Genomic DNA, 13,070 nt, shown 5'->3' on the forward strand with positions numbered 1-13,070 from the left:
TCTGTACAGCACTTGTCGGATGTATTGCAAGGGGAGTCTGTGTTGCGGCCTCATAAACGGCCGGTGGCGTCTCTGTCTGCTCCTTATGAGGATGACGAAAGGACGTCTGATGATGGGGAGATTCTGGATCCTTACGATCAGGAACCTCTCCATACTAAGGACGCTGATGCTAAGTCCAAAGTATATATTCCTGGACTTATTCGGGCGGTCCGCACAGCCTTGGTGATTGAGGACGAAGTTCCCCCAGCGGCTAAGTCTAAATATGCCTTTTTCAAAGATGTGAAGGGCGATACCACAGTCTTTCCTCTTTCGGGTCAGTTGGTGGACCATTTAGAGGAGGCGTGGAAACAGCCTGGCAAAAGATACCAGCCGCAGAGACGCCTGGCGGTGGCCTATCCGTTCGCGGATAATTATTTTGCTAAGTGGGAATCCCCTCCACAGGTGGATTCTCACGTGACCCGTCTTGTCCGTAGTGCCACATTGCCGATGCCATCCATGTCCTCCCTTAAAGATGCTACGGACCGCAAGGTGGAAATCTGCCTGATGTCCGCTTATTCCCTTGCGGGGGGGGCAGCACGGCCGGCTATGGCCATTTGCTGGGTTGCCAGAGCGATGGAGCGCTGGGCGGATTCATTAGAGGCTTCTTTTGATTCCGACTGTCCGGCTGAACAGGCGGAGTTGATTGGCAATCTCCGTGATTCGGCCACTTACATCAACGAGGCGGCTCTAGACATTAGTACTCTAGTGTCTAGAATTTCTTCAGCAGCGGTAGCTGCTCGTCGCACCTTGTGGCTGCGATCCTGGAAGGCGGACGCAGATTCCAAGAAGGGTCTGGAAGCCTTGCCGTTTACCGGAGAAGTTCTCTTCGGTCCGGATCTGGATAAGATTGTGGCCACGCTGGCGGCAGCCAAATCGGCTTGTCGGCCGCTGCTCCTTCTGGTTCTGGACCATCGTCCTTTCGGTCATCTAGGGCCCAGGGCAGGCCCAAACCACAGTCGTTTCCTCGTCAGGCTGGCCCTAGGAAATCGGTCAAGCCCGGAAGCAGGCATGGAGTACCAGACGTCCGGCCCCCAAGCCAGATGACAAGCCTGCGGCCTGACGGTCCGGGCCTCCCTTTGGGGGATCCCAGGGTGGGAGGCCGCCTGCTGCAGTTCGCCCAGTGTTGGTCAGTCACTACGACAGACACTTGGGTTCTGGAGGTGGTCTCCCACGGGTACGCCCTCTCCTTCCGGCACAGACCCCCGGCTCGATTCTTCACCACGGGTCTACCATCAGACCGGAACAAGGCTACGGAGCTGCGGAAGGTATTGCACACTATGCTCCAGGCTGGAGTTATAGTGCCTGTTCCATTCTCCCAGAGGGGCCAGGGTTTCTATTCAAATCTTTTTTTGGTACAGAAACCCAATGGGTCGTATCGTCCGATTCTCAACCTCAAAGCACTCAACAAGTCTTTGCGGGTACCGAAGTTTCGGATGGAGACCCTACGGTCCATCATTCTGGCGCTGGAACCGGGGGACTACATGGTGTCATTGGACATACAGGGCGCTTACCTGCATGTCCCTATTCTTTTGCGCCATCAACAGTTCCTCAGATTTGCAATCCGCAGCGACCACTTCCAGTTTCGGGCGTTACCTTTTGGCCTGGCGACAGCACCACGTGTCTTCACCAAGGTGATGGCGGTCATGGCGGCTTCTCTGCAGCTACAGGGAGTCCGCATGTTGCCGTACTTGGACGACCTGTTATTGGTGGCAGGATCTCCAGAGCTCCTGTTACGCCACTTAGACCTGACCATTGCCCTGCTGCAACGGCACGGCTGGCTAATCAACTGGCAGAAGTCCACTCTAATCCCGTCTCGGAGGATTCTGCATCTTGGAGCCTTATTGGACTCGGGACAGCAAAAGATCTTCGTGACGGAGGAAAAGATCTCTGCTTTGCAGTCAAGGGTGCGCAGTTGTCTGCACAGCCGCCAGGTGTCTCTACACTCAGCGATGAGGTTACTGGGCTCCATGGTGTCGGTGTTCGACATGGTGGAATATGCCCAGTTTCACTCCAGACCTCTGCAGCACCTGATCCTGTCAAAGTGGAACGGGCTGCCTCAGTCTCTGAAGTCCCAGACGATTGTGTTCACCCCGCAGGTTCGCCTGTCCCTTGCTTGGTGGTTACAGACGACCCACCTCAGTGAGGGACGTCCATTCTGGATTCCAAATTGGGTCCTGTTGACAACGGACGCCAGTCTTCGGGGCTGAGGAGCAGTTTCGGGTCCACATCTGTTCCAGGGCAGGTGGACTCCGACAGAAGCGGAGCTTCCAATCAATATCTTGGAACTCCGTGCGGTCTTCAATGCTCTCCAGCAGGCACATCGGTTTCTCCAGGGTCACCCGGTACAGGTCCAGTCGGACAACGCTACCACCGTGGCCTACATAAACAGGCAAGGAGGAACCCGAAGCCGGGCGGCTCTCGTAGAGGTGTCTCGGATCCTGGTTTGGGCGGAGCGCAATCTTCCGGCCATATCAGCTGTCTTCATCCCGGGAGTGCTCAATTGGGAGGCGGACTTTCTAAGTCGCCAGGACGTTCATCCGGGGGAATGGTCCCTGCACCCGGACGTTTTTCAACTACTGGTGGACCGATGGGGTCTTCCAGAAATCGACCTCATGGCGTCCCGGCACAACAACAAGTTGCCGGTGTACGGGTCTCGCACAAGAGACGAAGGGGCGTCTCTGGTGGATGCTCTGTCCGTCCGGTGGACGTTCCGTTTCGCATATCTGTTCCCTCCGGTCTCCCTTCTTCCACGGGTAATCCGGAAATTCAAACAGGAAGGAGGGACGCTCCTGTTGATAGCTCCCGCGTGGCCCAGACTGCACTGGTTCTCAGACCTTCAGGGTCTGTCCGTGGACAGTCCTCTGCGGTTGCCGCTGCGACCGGACCTCTTGTCTCAGGGTCCTTGTCGTCACTCGGACCTGACTCGGCTGTCTTTGACGGCGTGGCTGTTGAGACGGCCATGCTGAGGTCCCGGGGGTTTTCCAGCTCTGTGGTGCGTACCATGTTGCGAGCTCGGAAACCGTCTTACGCGAGGATATACCATCGCGTGTGGCATACGTTCTTCCAGTGGTGTCGACCGAGAGGTTATGCACCGCGGGAGTTTCGTCTGTCTCGGATTCTCGCCTTCCGGCAAGCGGGACTAGATCATGGGCTTCGCCTTGCTTCTTTGAAGGTACAGGTTTCGGCCCGGTCTGTCTGGTTTCACCGTAGGATTGCTACAATCCCGGATGTGCGCACCTTTATGCAAGGTGTTGTCCGCATTCAGCCGCCCTTTGTTCCACCTGTGGCGCCTTGGGATTTGGCTGTGGTCCTGAGGGCTCTCCAAGGACCGCCGTTTGAACCACTGGGCTCAGTGGATCTTAAATGGCTAACAGCTAAGACTGTTTTCCTTCTGGCTATTGCTTCGGCCAGACGTGTTTCTGAGTTAGGGGCTCTTTCTTGTAGACCCCCTTTCTTGGTTTTTCATGGGAACAGGGCAGTGCTCCACACTCGGCCCGAGTTTCTTCCCAAAGTTGTTTCCCAGTTTCATGTTAACGAGGAAATCGTTGTTCCGGCCTTTAACTCACCGGGTCTTTCCGTGGGTGAGGCCTCTTTGGATGTTGTGCGGGCCTTAAGGACTTATGTTGACCGCACTTCTTCGTTTAGGAAGTCGGACGCTTTGTTTGTCCTCTATGGCTTCCGTAAAAAGGGTTGGCCTGCTTCAAAGCAAACTTTGGCAGCCTGGATCCGTATGGCTATTTCTGAAGCTTATCTTCATGAAGGCCTGCCGGTTCCTCCTTCTGTGAAGGCTCATTCCACTAGGTCTGTGGGTCCTTCGTGGGCAGCTCGACGTGGTGCCTCTGCAGTCCAGATCTGCAAGGCTGCTACGTGGTCCTCTGTCCATACCTTCGTGAGGTATTACAGGTTTGACACCTTCGCCTCTCAGGATGCTTCCTTCGGGCGGCGGATTCTCCTTTCAGCACAGGAGCGTCCCCACCCTTAAAGGATACTGCTTTGTGACATACCCAAGGTATCCTGTGGATACCCTATGGACCCTGAAGTAGAAAATATGAGATATGGTAAGAACTTACCCTTGTTATCTCTATTTCTACGAAGTCCATAGGGTTCCACAGGACTCCCGCCCTATCGCACCTGTGCTGCAGATGGGCTTTGCTCTGGTCACCGGTTTTCCGTCTCCCTCTGGTGAGAATATGATTCTTGTATGTGTCCAGATCTTTGTTCTCTCTCTTCCTTCTCCTCCTCCGGCCTATGGCTTGGTAACTAACTGAGGTGCCTTGGCTCGGGGGCGGGGTATAGGAGGGGGACCTAGTGCATCCTGGGAGGCTGAAAGCTTAACTCTTTGGTGCCCTGCGACTGACGTCACACCTATACCCAAGGTATCCTGTGGAACCCTATGGACTTCGTAGAAATAGAGATAACAAGGGTAAGTTCTTACCATATCTCATATTTTTTGAATATCATAATGAAATATCTTGGGAATGGGACCCAAATATACACACAGAATGCATTTATGTATTTATATACACCTTATACACACAGCCTGCAGGTCATTTTATACAATCTTTTCAAGCAAAGTTTGTGTACAGAAATGAAATCCATTTATGTTTCATAATATACACCTTAGCCTGAATGTAATTTTATACAATATTTTTAATAATTTGTGCCTTAGACAAAGTTTCTGTACATTGAACCATCAAAAATGAAAGGTTTTATTAACTCAGTCATGCCAAAAAAATTCCGTATTTCAGAATATTTGGATATGGTAAACTCAACCTGTGTGTGTATGTGTGCATGTATATATGTGTGTGTGTGTGTGTGTGTGTGTGTGTATGTATGTGTATATATATATATATATTTATATACATATACACACACACACACACACAATTGGCTTTGCCCACGGCACTCAAACATCTGCGGTGCCAGTGGTATGTGACCTCACCATTTAAATCTATGTGATACCTAGAGCCAAATGCTAATATTTTTGAAAGTCAGCGTAGGGACTGACCAGAATGGGAAGACTGTGATGTGGTTGATGGGAAGACTGTGATGTGGTTGGTCAGCTTGAGAAACTATTTCAATACTTTGGAACTAACATTCCCTGGATTTATAAGTACAGTTTGGAATATAATGGTGAGCGCTGAGTTTGTATGATTTCTTTATTTAAATGGTGAGGTCACATACCACTGGCACCGCAGATGTTTGAGTGCCGTGGGCAAAGCCAATTGTGTGTGTGGCTGTGTATACGTATTGTCTGTCCCTGAAGATGGGGGATTAACCCCGAAACGTCTAATTCTCAGCCTGCAGAGTGCCGCTCATTCCTGTATTTGTGTGTGTACATATATATATTATAAAATTAGGGATGTGCAGGCTCGGATTAGTTGGATTCTCCCGCCAAATTTGGATCTTTCATGGACTTTTGTCCAGGAATGATGATGTCTGTCCATGAAAGAAGACGTTTTGCCTCTTTCTGAGACCCGATTTTTGGCGGGAAAAATTCGAATTTGGCGGGAAAAATCTGAATTAATCCGATCCTGCACATCCCTAATATACACACGCGCACACACACACATATGTGTATTATATGTGTGAGATTATATATATATATATATATATATATATATATATATATATATATATATATATATATATATATATATACATACATACATATAATATTCACGCCCCCCCTTAAAGAAAAAGTCTAGAGCCACTCCTGCCAGCATAAGCCTAACCCTAAACTTAACCTAAATAATCAAGAAAAAAGATGTGTCGACCTTTTAGTGTTGACATGTTACCTTTTGACTGATTGTGTTTTGCTCCGAAAACCTCATTTGATGTGTGGCAGGAAATTTGTAACCTACTTTGGGTTGGATGCAGACGCAAAATGAAACCAATGATGTATCAAATTTGCTTCCCTCCTAATACAAGTAACTGGAGCAGATGCGCCATGCATATGTTAGAAGCTGTGACTTTATGTACAAAAGATGCTAAATATCGCAGTACACAATGCATACGCATTACAGTAAATGTACAGAGATTGCAGATAATAAGTACCAAGCATGTAAGATGCTAATCGAATAAAACTCAAATGTAACCTTTAATTTTTCCTACAGACAGCACTAATAAATATATGGTCAGCTTTCCCTTTCCAATACTGAGTAGGAAACATCTTGTAAAATGAGTATTCACTACAATGTAATCTTCTTTCAATCAAGTTGCAGCCTTTAAAGTTAGATGCATTCACCAAATCGGACGTGGCCTCCAGTTGTCTTCATCATCAGCTTGCACCAGGTTATGATGATTACCCGTTTGTCTTGATGCTCCAAACAGGCACATATCCAACTTTTGACGGCTCTTAGCTGCAATTTGCCTCCATGTACCCAAAGCATGTCCTTACTGCACTTTGGCTGTGTCCACACCTCCTCTCCAATGCACGGCCCGATCGCCTTGTTGCAGTGAGTTGCAAATGCAAGTTGCCTGGGGAAAAAGATTATTTCTTTCTTTAAAAAAAACCCCCGACTCTGAATGGGGGCCAAAAGTGAACACTTGTCATTATATATTTGCCGTATCTGTCTCGGAGCACAGTAATAGGCCTTCATCATTTGTGACAAATACTTTCAAATACAGTCTGTCTGTGTAGGAGTCCTGACCTAAATATTTGCTGCTAATCTTGTCACATCACAGCAAGAGTGGTATATGATGTAGGGTTATTTCTTCTAAGCATGAATAAACTCTAATTATCAGGCAGAGATTCATGGCGATATTTAGCTAGTTGGCAACGAAACACTTAAATTTTTTTTTTATTATACTGCTATTTGTCTCATGAAAACGCTCTGTGGGGCATATGTATCAAAGCTTGATGTGAGATAAAATTGTGAATTATATATCACCAACCAATCAGCTTCTAACTTACATTTTGCAGGCTGTGTTTAAGAAATGATAGTTTGGAGCTGATTGGTTGGTGATATATATTTCACCATTTTATCTTGCTTCAAGCTTTGATACCTATGCCCTTTAGACTGAGTGTTAGTGGCCTGTGTGAATTGTGTAACCCAAATATGACACGTTAAGATGTGTTACCAATAGACTAAGGGACTTTTGTGGTAGGTGCGACTTGCAGCTGCTGCGGGAATTCGTGAGAGTCTTTACATATTTTTAAAGTGGTAATCATTTTAAATACAAAACCAGCTTGGTTTTGTCTTTAAAATGATTGCTGCTTTAAAAATGCGGGAAGACTCGCTGTAGTCGCACCCTATTGCATAAGCGCCTACGACAGCTTCTGTCATTTTTATAAGCAGTCCATCTTACATTTGCCCCACCAGTAACATATGAGCTGGCTGATTTATAGTACACCAGGGCAGGAATGAATCCCATGTGTTACTGTAATGTCTGGCACAGCACGAGCATGAAGCAGCTTATTCTGTCCTTGTTACAGTGATTAAGGTCTTGCCGGTCAGCTGAAGGTATGTCATCCATCAAGCGTTTGGTGTATGCAGTCATCCAGTTCCTAAGGCAGCAGAGTCAGCTGGATGTGTACACGTCAGATGAACAAGAAAGTTTGGAAGGTAAATAATTAACAAAGCAAATTTTTAGAGCCATAGAAAAGCATGCAAAGGGTTAAGCTTAGTCTTGGAGCACTTTATTGTAATGGGTTTCTTGGAAGGTGCAACTATCTGAATTAACACATAATGAGGGTCATTTAAAATAGTTGTAACATTGTGACCTCATAGTGCACTTTCCCCACCTATCTGTGCCGATAGCATGGTCCGTGCCCGTTATAAGCTTTAGTCACTGCCAGGATTTGTGGGAAATGAAGTCAGGGGTGATTATGTACATGCTTGGAACATTTTCTTTCAAATACTGACCACTGTCATTTTTAAACTACCCCGCCACCCCTCCTTGTGCTCCAATTTGCATGTTTACTAACCTATCTAGAGATGTATACAACATGACCTACAAACAGCCCTTTGACGTACACAGGTTGCATTTTTGCTGTTTTATAAATAACCCAGAAAGATAGAGAAACTAGGGCATATAAACTATATTGACCTGTGCTTCCTAAACTCTGTCCTCAAGGCACCCTGAGTGGTCCAGGATATAAGTGTTTGTACATTTGCAAAAAGTGTCAGTCATGGAACTGAGGATACGCCTGTCTGCAGCTTACACCTGTTTAGTGAGTCTGGCCCCGTGCCTTTGTAACTTGCTGATTAATGGTTATATATGTTGCATGTGGCCTCTAACCATTATTTGCTGAGTTTGTCAGTTTTCTTCAGCTAGGGTGACCTCATTTGTTATACAGTGCTGGATCTGAGATTAGATTTGTCCACTCTATGCACAACCGTATGAGAAAAACTTAGTACAAAAAAAGCAATTATTGCGGACAACCAATCACGTCGCCCTCTGACATTTCAGGGCATAATAATGGGCAAGATGGGCACACAGGCTTTGATTGATTGTTCATTCTGATTGTTTAATGTCTGGTTCTGTGTAACAACTGCTGAACAGTTGGATCCTCTAGAACATAGGTTCTCAAACTCTGTCCTCAGGACCCCAAACAGTGCATGTTTTCCAGGTCTCCTCACAAAATCACAAATTAAATAATTATCACCACCTGTGGAGCTTTTAAAATGTGTCGGTGAGTAATCAGTACACCTGATGGGTGACCTGCAAAATGTGAACTGTGTGGGGTCCTTAGGACCAAGTTTGAGAACCACTGCTCTAGAACATAGGTTCTCAAACTTGGTCCTCAGGACCCCAAACAGTGCATGTTTTCCAGGTCTCCTCACAGAATCACAAGTGAAATAATTATCTCCACCTGTGGATCTTTTAAAATGTGTCAGTGAGTAATGATTACACCTGTGCACCTGCTGGGTGACCTGGAAAATATGACCTGTGTGGGGTCCTGAGGACCGAGTTTGAGAACCACTGCTCTAGAACATCAGTTGTGCCGATGACCGCATGCAGTCAATGATTGATTTCTTTGGCCACCTTCGTTTAGGAACTATTCAAATCTGGATGGCATTAAATAGTCCTCTGCCACCATTATTGGTTTACGGATGCCCAGACAGGCGCACTTGCAGGACACTAAAGTACCTTGTATTCAGTGCCAGACTGTTAACACTTCTTTTGTTGCCCATCCTCTGAAATTCTTACCTGGCAAATAAACACAGCTACCGGTATTCATTTGACATTTGTGATGAAATAGAATTGCAGAAAGAACACTGGTTTTTTTCACACCTGGTTTCCTCTCCATTCAGTTGCCATACAGTGTTTGGAGACTGTATTTCAGATTGGCCCTGAAGATGTACATCTTGCAGCATCCAATACCTTGGAAGAAATGTTTTCACAAGGACATTTTAAGGTAAGTTTGCTTCAGATTGGTATTGATGTATTATTGGTGGAGGTGAGTGATAACTTAGAATTGATACCACTTTTGTTGGAAATGTCATGTGAGGAGGCATAATACACAAGTACCACAAGCCATGTGAGGGCTATAATAGTGAATTGTGCCTGTTCCCTTCACTCATGGGCCGCACTCCATTTGTGGATTTGGCGGTATGTTCATAGAGACCAAATAGGCTGCATTCAAATGAATATTGGTTTAGTACACAAAATGGCTGCCTTCAGTGTGGGTATGTGATGACTCAATACTTGTTGGTTTCCACCGCTGCATGTTGTATTGTCATGCAGTAGTGGTCTGACCATGGTTCCTTCGGAGGTTCTGGGAGGGTTGGCATGCATGTATAATTGTGTGCCATGTCAGTGAGTCCTAATACTGTATTTACATGGCAAACCCAATTTCAGTGGTCTGACTGTCGCTGTTGGCATTATCTTTTCCGAAACATTTTCTATCAGTACCTCTTTAGCCAATGGATGTGATGGGGATTGTGAGGAAGCAATGTAATCTAGTCTACTGAGAAAAGAGGAGCCTGAAAGTATAATTCATGTACATTTTTGAATGAGCACCAAAGCTTGTGCTATGTTGCCAGATGCAGAGGAATGGCAGTAGGGACTACTCGGAGGCCAGTATGTCTTATGTTCCAAAGAATTACCACATGCAACTGTGGGCCCAATTCAAAGATGGACGCTAATGCAATTTTCACACATATGGAGTGATTGTTTGCCATTGCACATGCACCGCACTGCGTGTGCGCAGCGATCGGATTGCGATTACGGACGCACAGAAGATCCCATCACAAAGTGACTGACAGGTTGTCAGCGTTTGGGGGTGGTAATGGGGAGTAGTCAGAAAACGCAGGCGTGCCTGTCCATTTAAACGCTGTTACATGGGCATCAATTAGCCACTGTGAGTGCATACGCAGCTCTGCGTGTCAGAGGAGCTCCCAAGGCTGTGGCAGGTCAGACCTGCCCCAAGGGTAAGATGGACGCCGATGTTACCGATATTTACGTGGGTATGCGTTGTCACACGAAGGCAGCAGTGGGCGTCTTTATACTCGGGTGATCTTTGGCAACAGCATATTTTTGCAGCTGCGTTGCATATGAAATCGCGGATGCGATCGCATTAGCGTCCATCTCAGAATCAGGCCCAGTGTATCAAGGTTACTATATAATCCTGCTTCCACTCGCTCGCCATTTTGCCACCTCCTGCCCTTTAACGCCAAAGGAGGATTTGAATGGTAAACACCTCAACGTCCAGGGTTTTGCTGGAATATGAATGGGCAGAACAACATGTCCATTTGAATACGTAAAAAACAGGGCTAGTCTTCAAGCATAGTGATGGGTAACACACTTCTCCGTGTAGGAGAACCCTGGGCCAAACAGGGATCCACCATAGAAATGATGAGTGACTCCAACATTCAGGAACTCTGCTAGAATGCAGATCTTCTTAGCCAGGTTCTGTTTACGCTAACGCTGAAATGAGTAATGTAGTCAATATGATAAAGGCAGAATCATAGTGATAAGAAGACATGGGACCAAGTTATGCCTTTTCATGAAATATTAAGAATTGGACTGTGAGATGCAGGAGGGATTAATTTACCCGGAATGGGTATGACATACCGCCGGCTGCATGGCCGGCGGTTCGATTCCCGTCAGCGGCAGCACGACAGGAGCAGAGTTCGAAGCAGCGGAAGCCGGACAGCGCTGGAAATCCCGATCGTGGATAGGTAAGTATCTGCTAACCTAACCTAACCCCCCTAACCCTAACCCTCCTTAGGGGTGCCTAACCCTAATCTCCCCTCTAAGTGCCTAACCCTAACCCTCCCTCCCCCTAGCCTAACCCTCCCGGGGGGGTGCCTAACCCTAAGTCCCCCCCGGGAGCCCTAAACCTAACCCTCCCCCCCCCGCGGCGCCCGGCATCACTACAATCGTGATGCCGGTCTCCCGGTGTCGGGGAAATGTGGGCGTCTATATCTAAACGCCCGGCATTTCACCCATGCCGGGATAAGACAGTCGGGAAGCCGGCTGCCGGTATTTAGGCAGTCTGCTTCCCAATTGCTTCCCAATTTACCCTCACCCCCTGATGAGGCCACAGAGGTGGATAGCAAAGGAGGGGGAGGAAAGGAATAAAGAGGCATTACTCGCTTCCCGATGGGTCAGTGAACCTGGCATTGTCCACCTGAGTGTGGTATGTTAGTTCAACCGTTCTCATGTTGATTGGTTGAAAAGTCATCATGCTTCGCATATCAACATTCATCATGTCTGTACGGGTGACTTATCGACATGATAGAATGTAGACCTAACGTGCCTGGTGGCCCAATGGTCACTTACCTGGACCCGTCTATAGCGGCATCTCCAGTGTTGTCTTCTAGGTCGGCGATCCGGTGAGTATTTTACCCCTATGTCCACCCGCAGTCTAACCCTAACCCTCCCAGCGGCGGCATCTGACCCTAGCCCTCCCAGCGGCGCCTAACCCTAACCATCGGCATTCTGAGAATGTCGTCATTTCACATATTGTAAAAATGTTGTCATTCTGAGGATGTCGACTTGTTGAACCATGTCGTCATTTGTGGTGTTGAAATAATAAATGTCGAAAAAAGAAAAGTCTAAGCCACCTCCTCCGACATTATGAATGCTGACATGTCGACCATGTGACTGGATCCCCATCCACTTCTTTCTGTGCTAATACCAAGCAACAAAATCAATTCCTCCAGACAAAAGGTTTATTCTCTCTGTTTATTCTCATTTTTATTTTTCGTTACTTATGTACCTTGGGCCTGATTCACTACTGTACGCAACTGCGTATGCAATTGCGATTATGCAAGCAGTTCAACTGCGATAGCTTGCTAATTCATTGCGATCGCTATCCCGTCGCAGCACTGCACAGGGATGCCCACTATACTCGGCACACATACGTACTGTTTAGCAAGACTGCAAAACCATCGGTGTAATCGAGTACCATCGCAGCCTCACGCACACTTGCACAAGCCCTGATCTTACTCAGAAATTGCTAACTTCCACGCACGCTATGAGGCCTCAGGCTGCTTAGTGGATAATTGCGATTGCGGCCTTAGCATCGCAGTGGATAATTTATGCACACCCCTGCAACAGCGTTCAAACACACAGTCACGCCTGCGTTTTGCAGCCCAAGCCCCCGTTACCACCAACACAAATGGCACTTCCTGTCAATCACTCTGCATAGTCACTGCAATCGCAGTCCCGATTGCAGTGGCTGTTTCGCGGACGCACACTGCGATGTATACGCATGCTAAGTGCGAAACAATCGGCAGATTGCGTGTATAATCGCAGTTGTGCACGGTACATTTTTATTGTCATTTTTACTATAAATTGTTGAACTTACTGTATTTTTCCCATGATAATCATATTAGCCTGTCTTATCGCTCATGAATTCTAGTCTCTGAGAAGAAACAGACCGTTCATGCTGCAGGTAATCTTATTGCAATAAGGCTGTGATAATTATTAACTGTATAGATATACTGACGCAACGTTGCGCCAGGCTAAATCTATGGTTAAGGGCTTTCAGTGGCCATAATACACTGAGTGGTGGCAGGGATATTGGATTGGAGTATAATGCTAGGGTTTGGGTATTGTTGTTCTAGGAAATTGAT

General features: G+C 47.1%; 1 protein-coding gene across 3 annotated transcripts in view; it reads left to right on the forward strand.

Moving 5' to 3' along the window:
* Window positions 1-13,070, forward strand: part of SGTB (small glutamine rich tetratricopeptide repeat co-chaperone beta) — a 127,480-nt gene that overhangs the window by 40,263 nt on the left and 74,147 nt on the right. For all 3 annotated transcript variants that reach the window (XM_088444030.1, XM_088444031.1, XM_088444029.1), the window contains exons 2-3: window positions 7,478-7,607; window positions 9,300-9,403. In XM_088444030.1, the coding sequence (XP_088300156.1) occupies window positions 7,508-7,607; window positions 9,300-9,403 (204 nt within the window). In that variant the 5' untranslated portion in view covers window positions 7,478-7,507. The remainder of the gene's footprint in view (window positions 1-7,477; window positions 7,608-9,299; window positions 9,404-13,070) is intronic.

The sequence above is a fragment of the Taudactylus pleione genome, unplaced genomic scaffold (genome assembly GCF_031769625.1).
Source record: "Taudactylus pleione unplaced genomic scaffold, aTauple2 ptg000345l, whole genome shotgun sequence".
NCBI classification, from domain to species: Eukaryota; Metazoa; Chordata; class Amphibia; order Anura; family Myobatrachidae; genus Taudactylus; species Taudactylus pleione.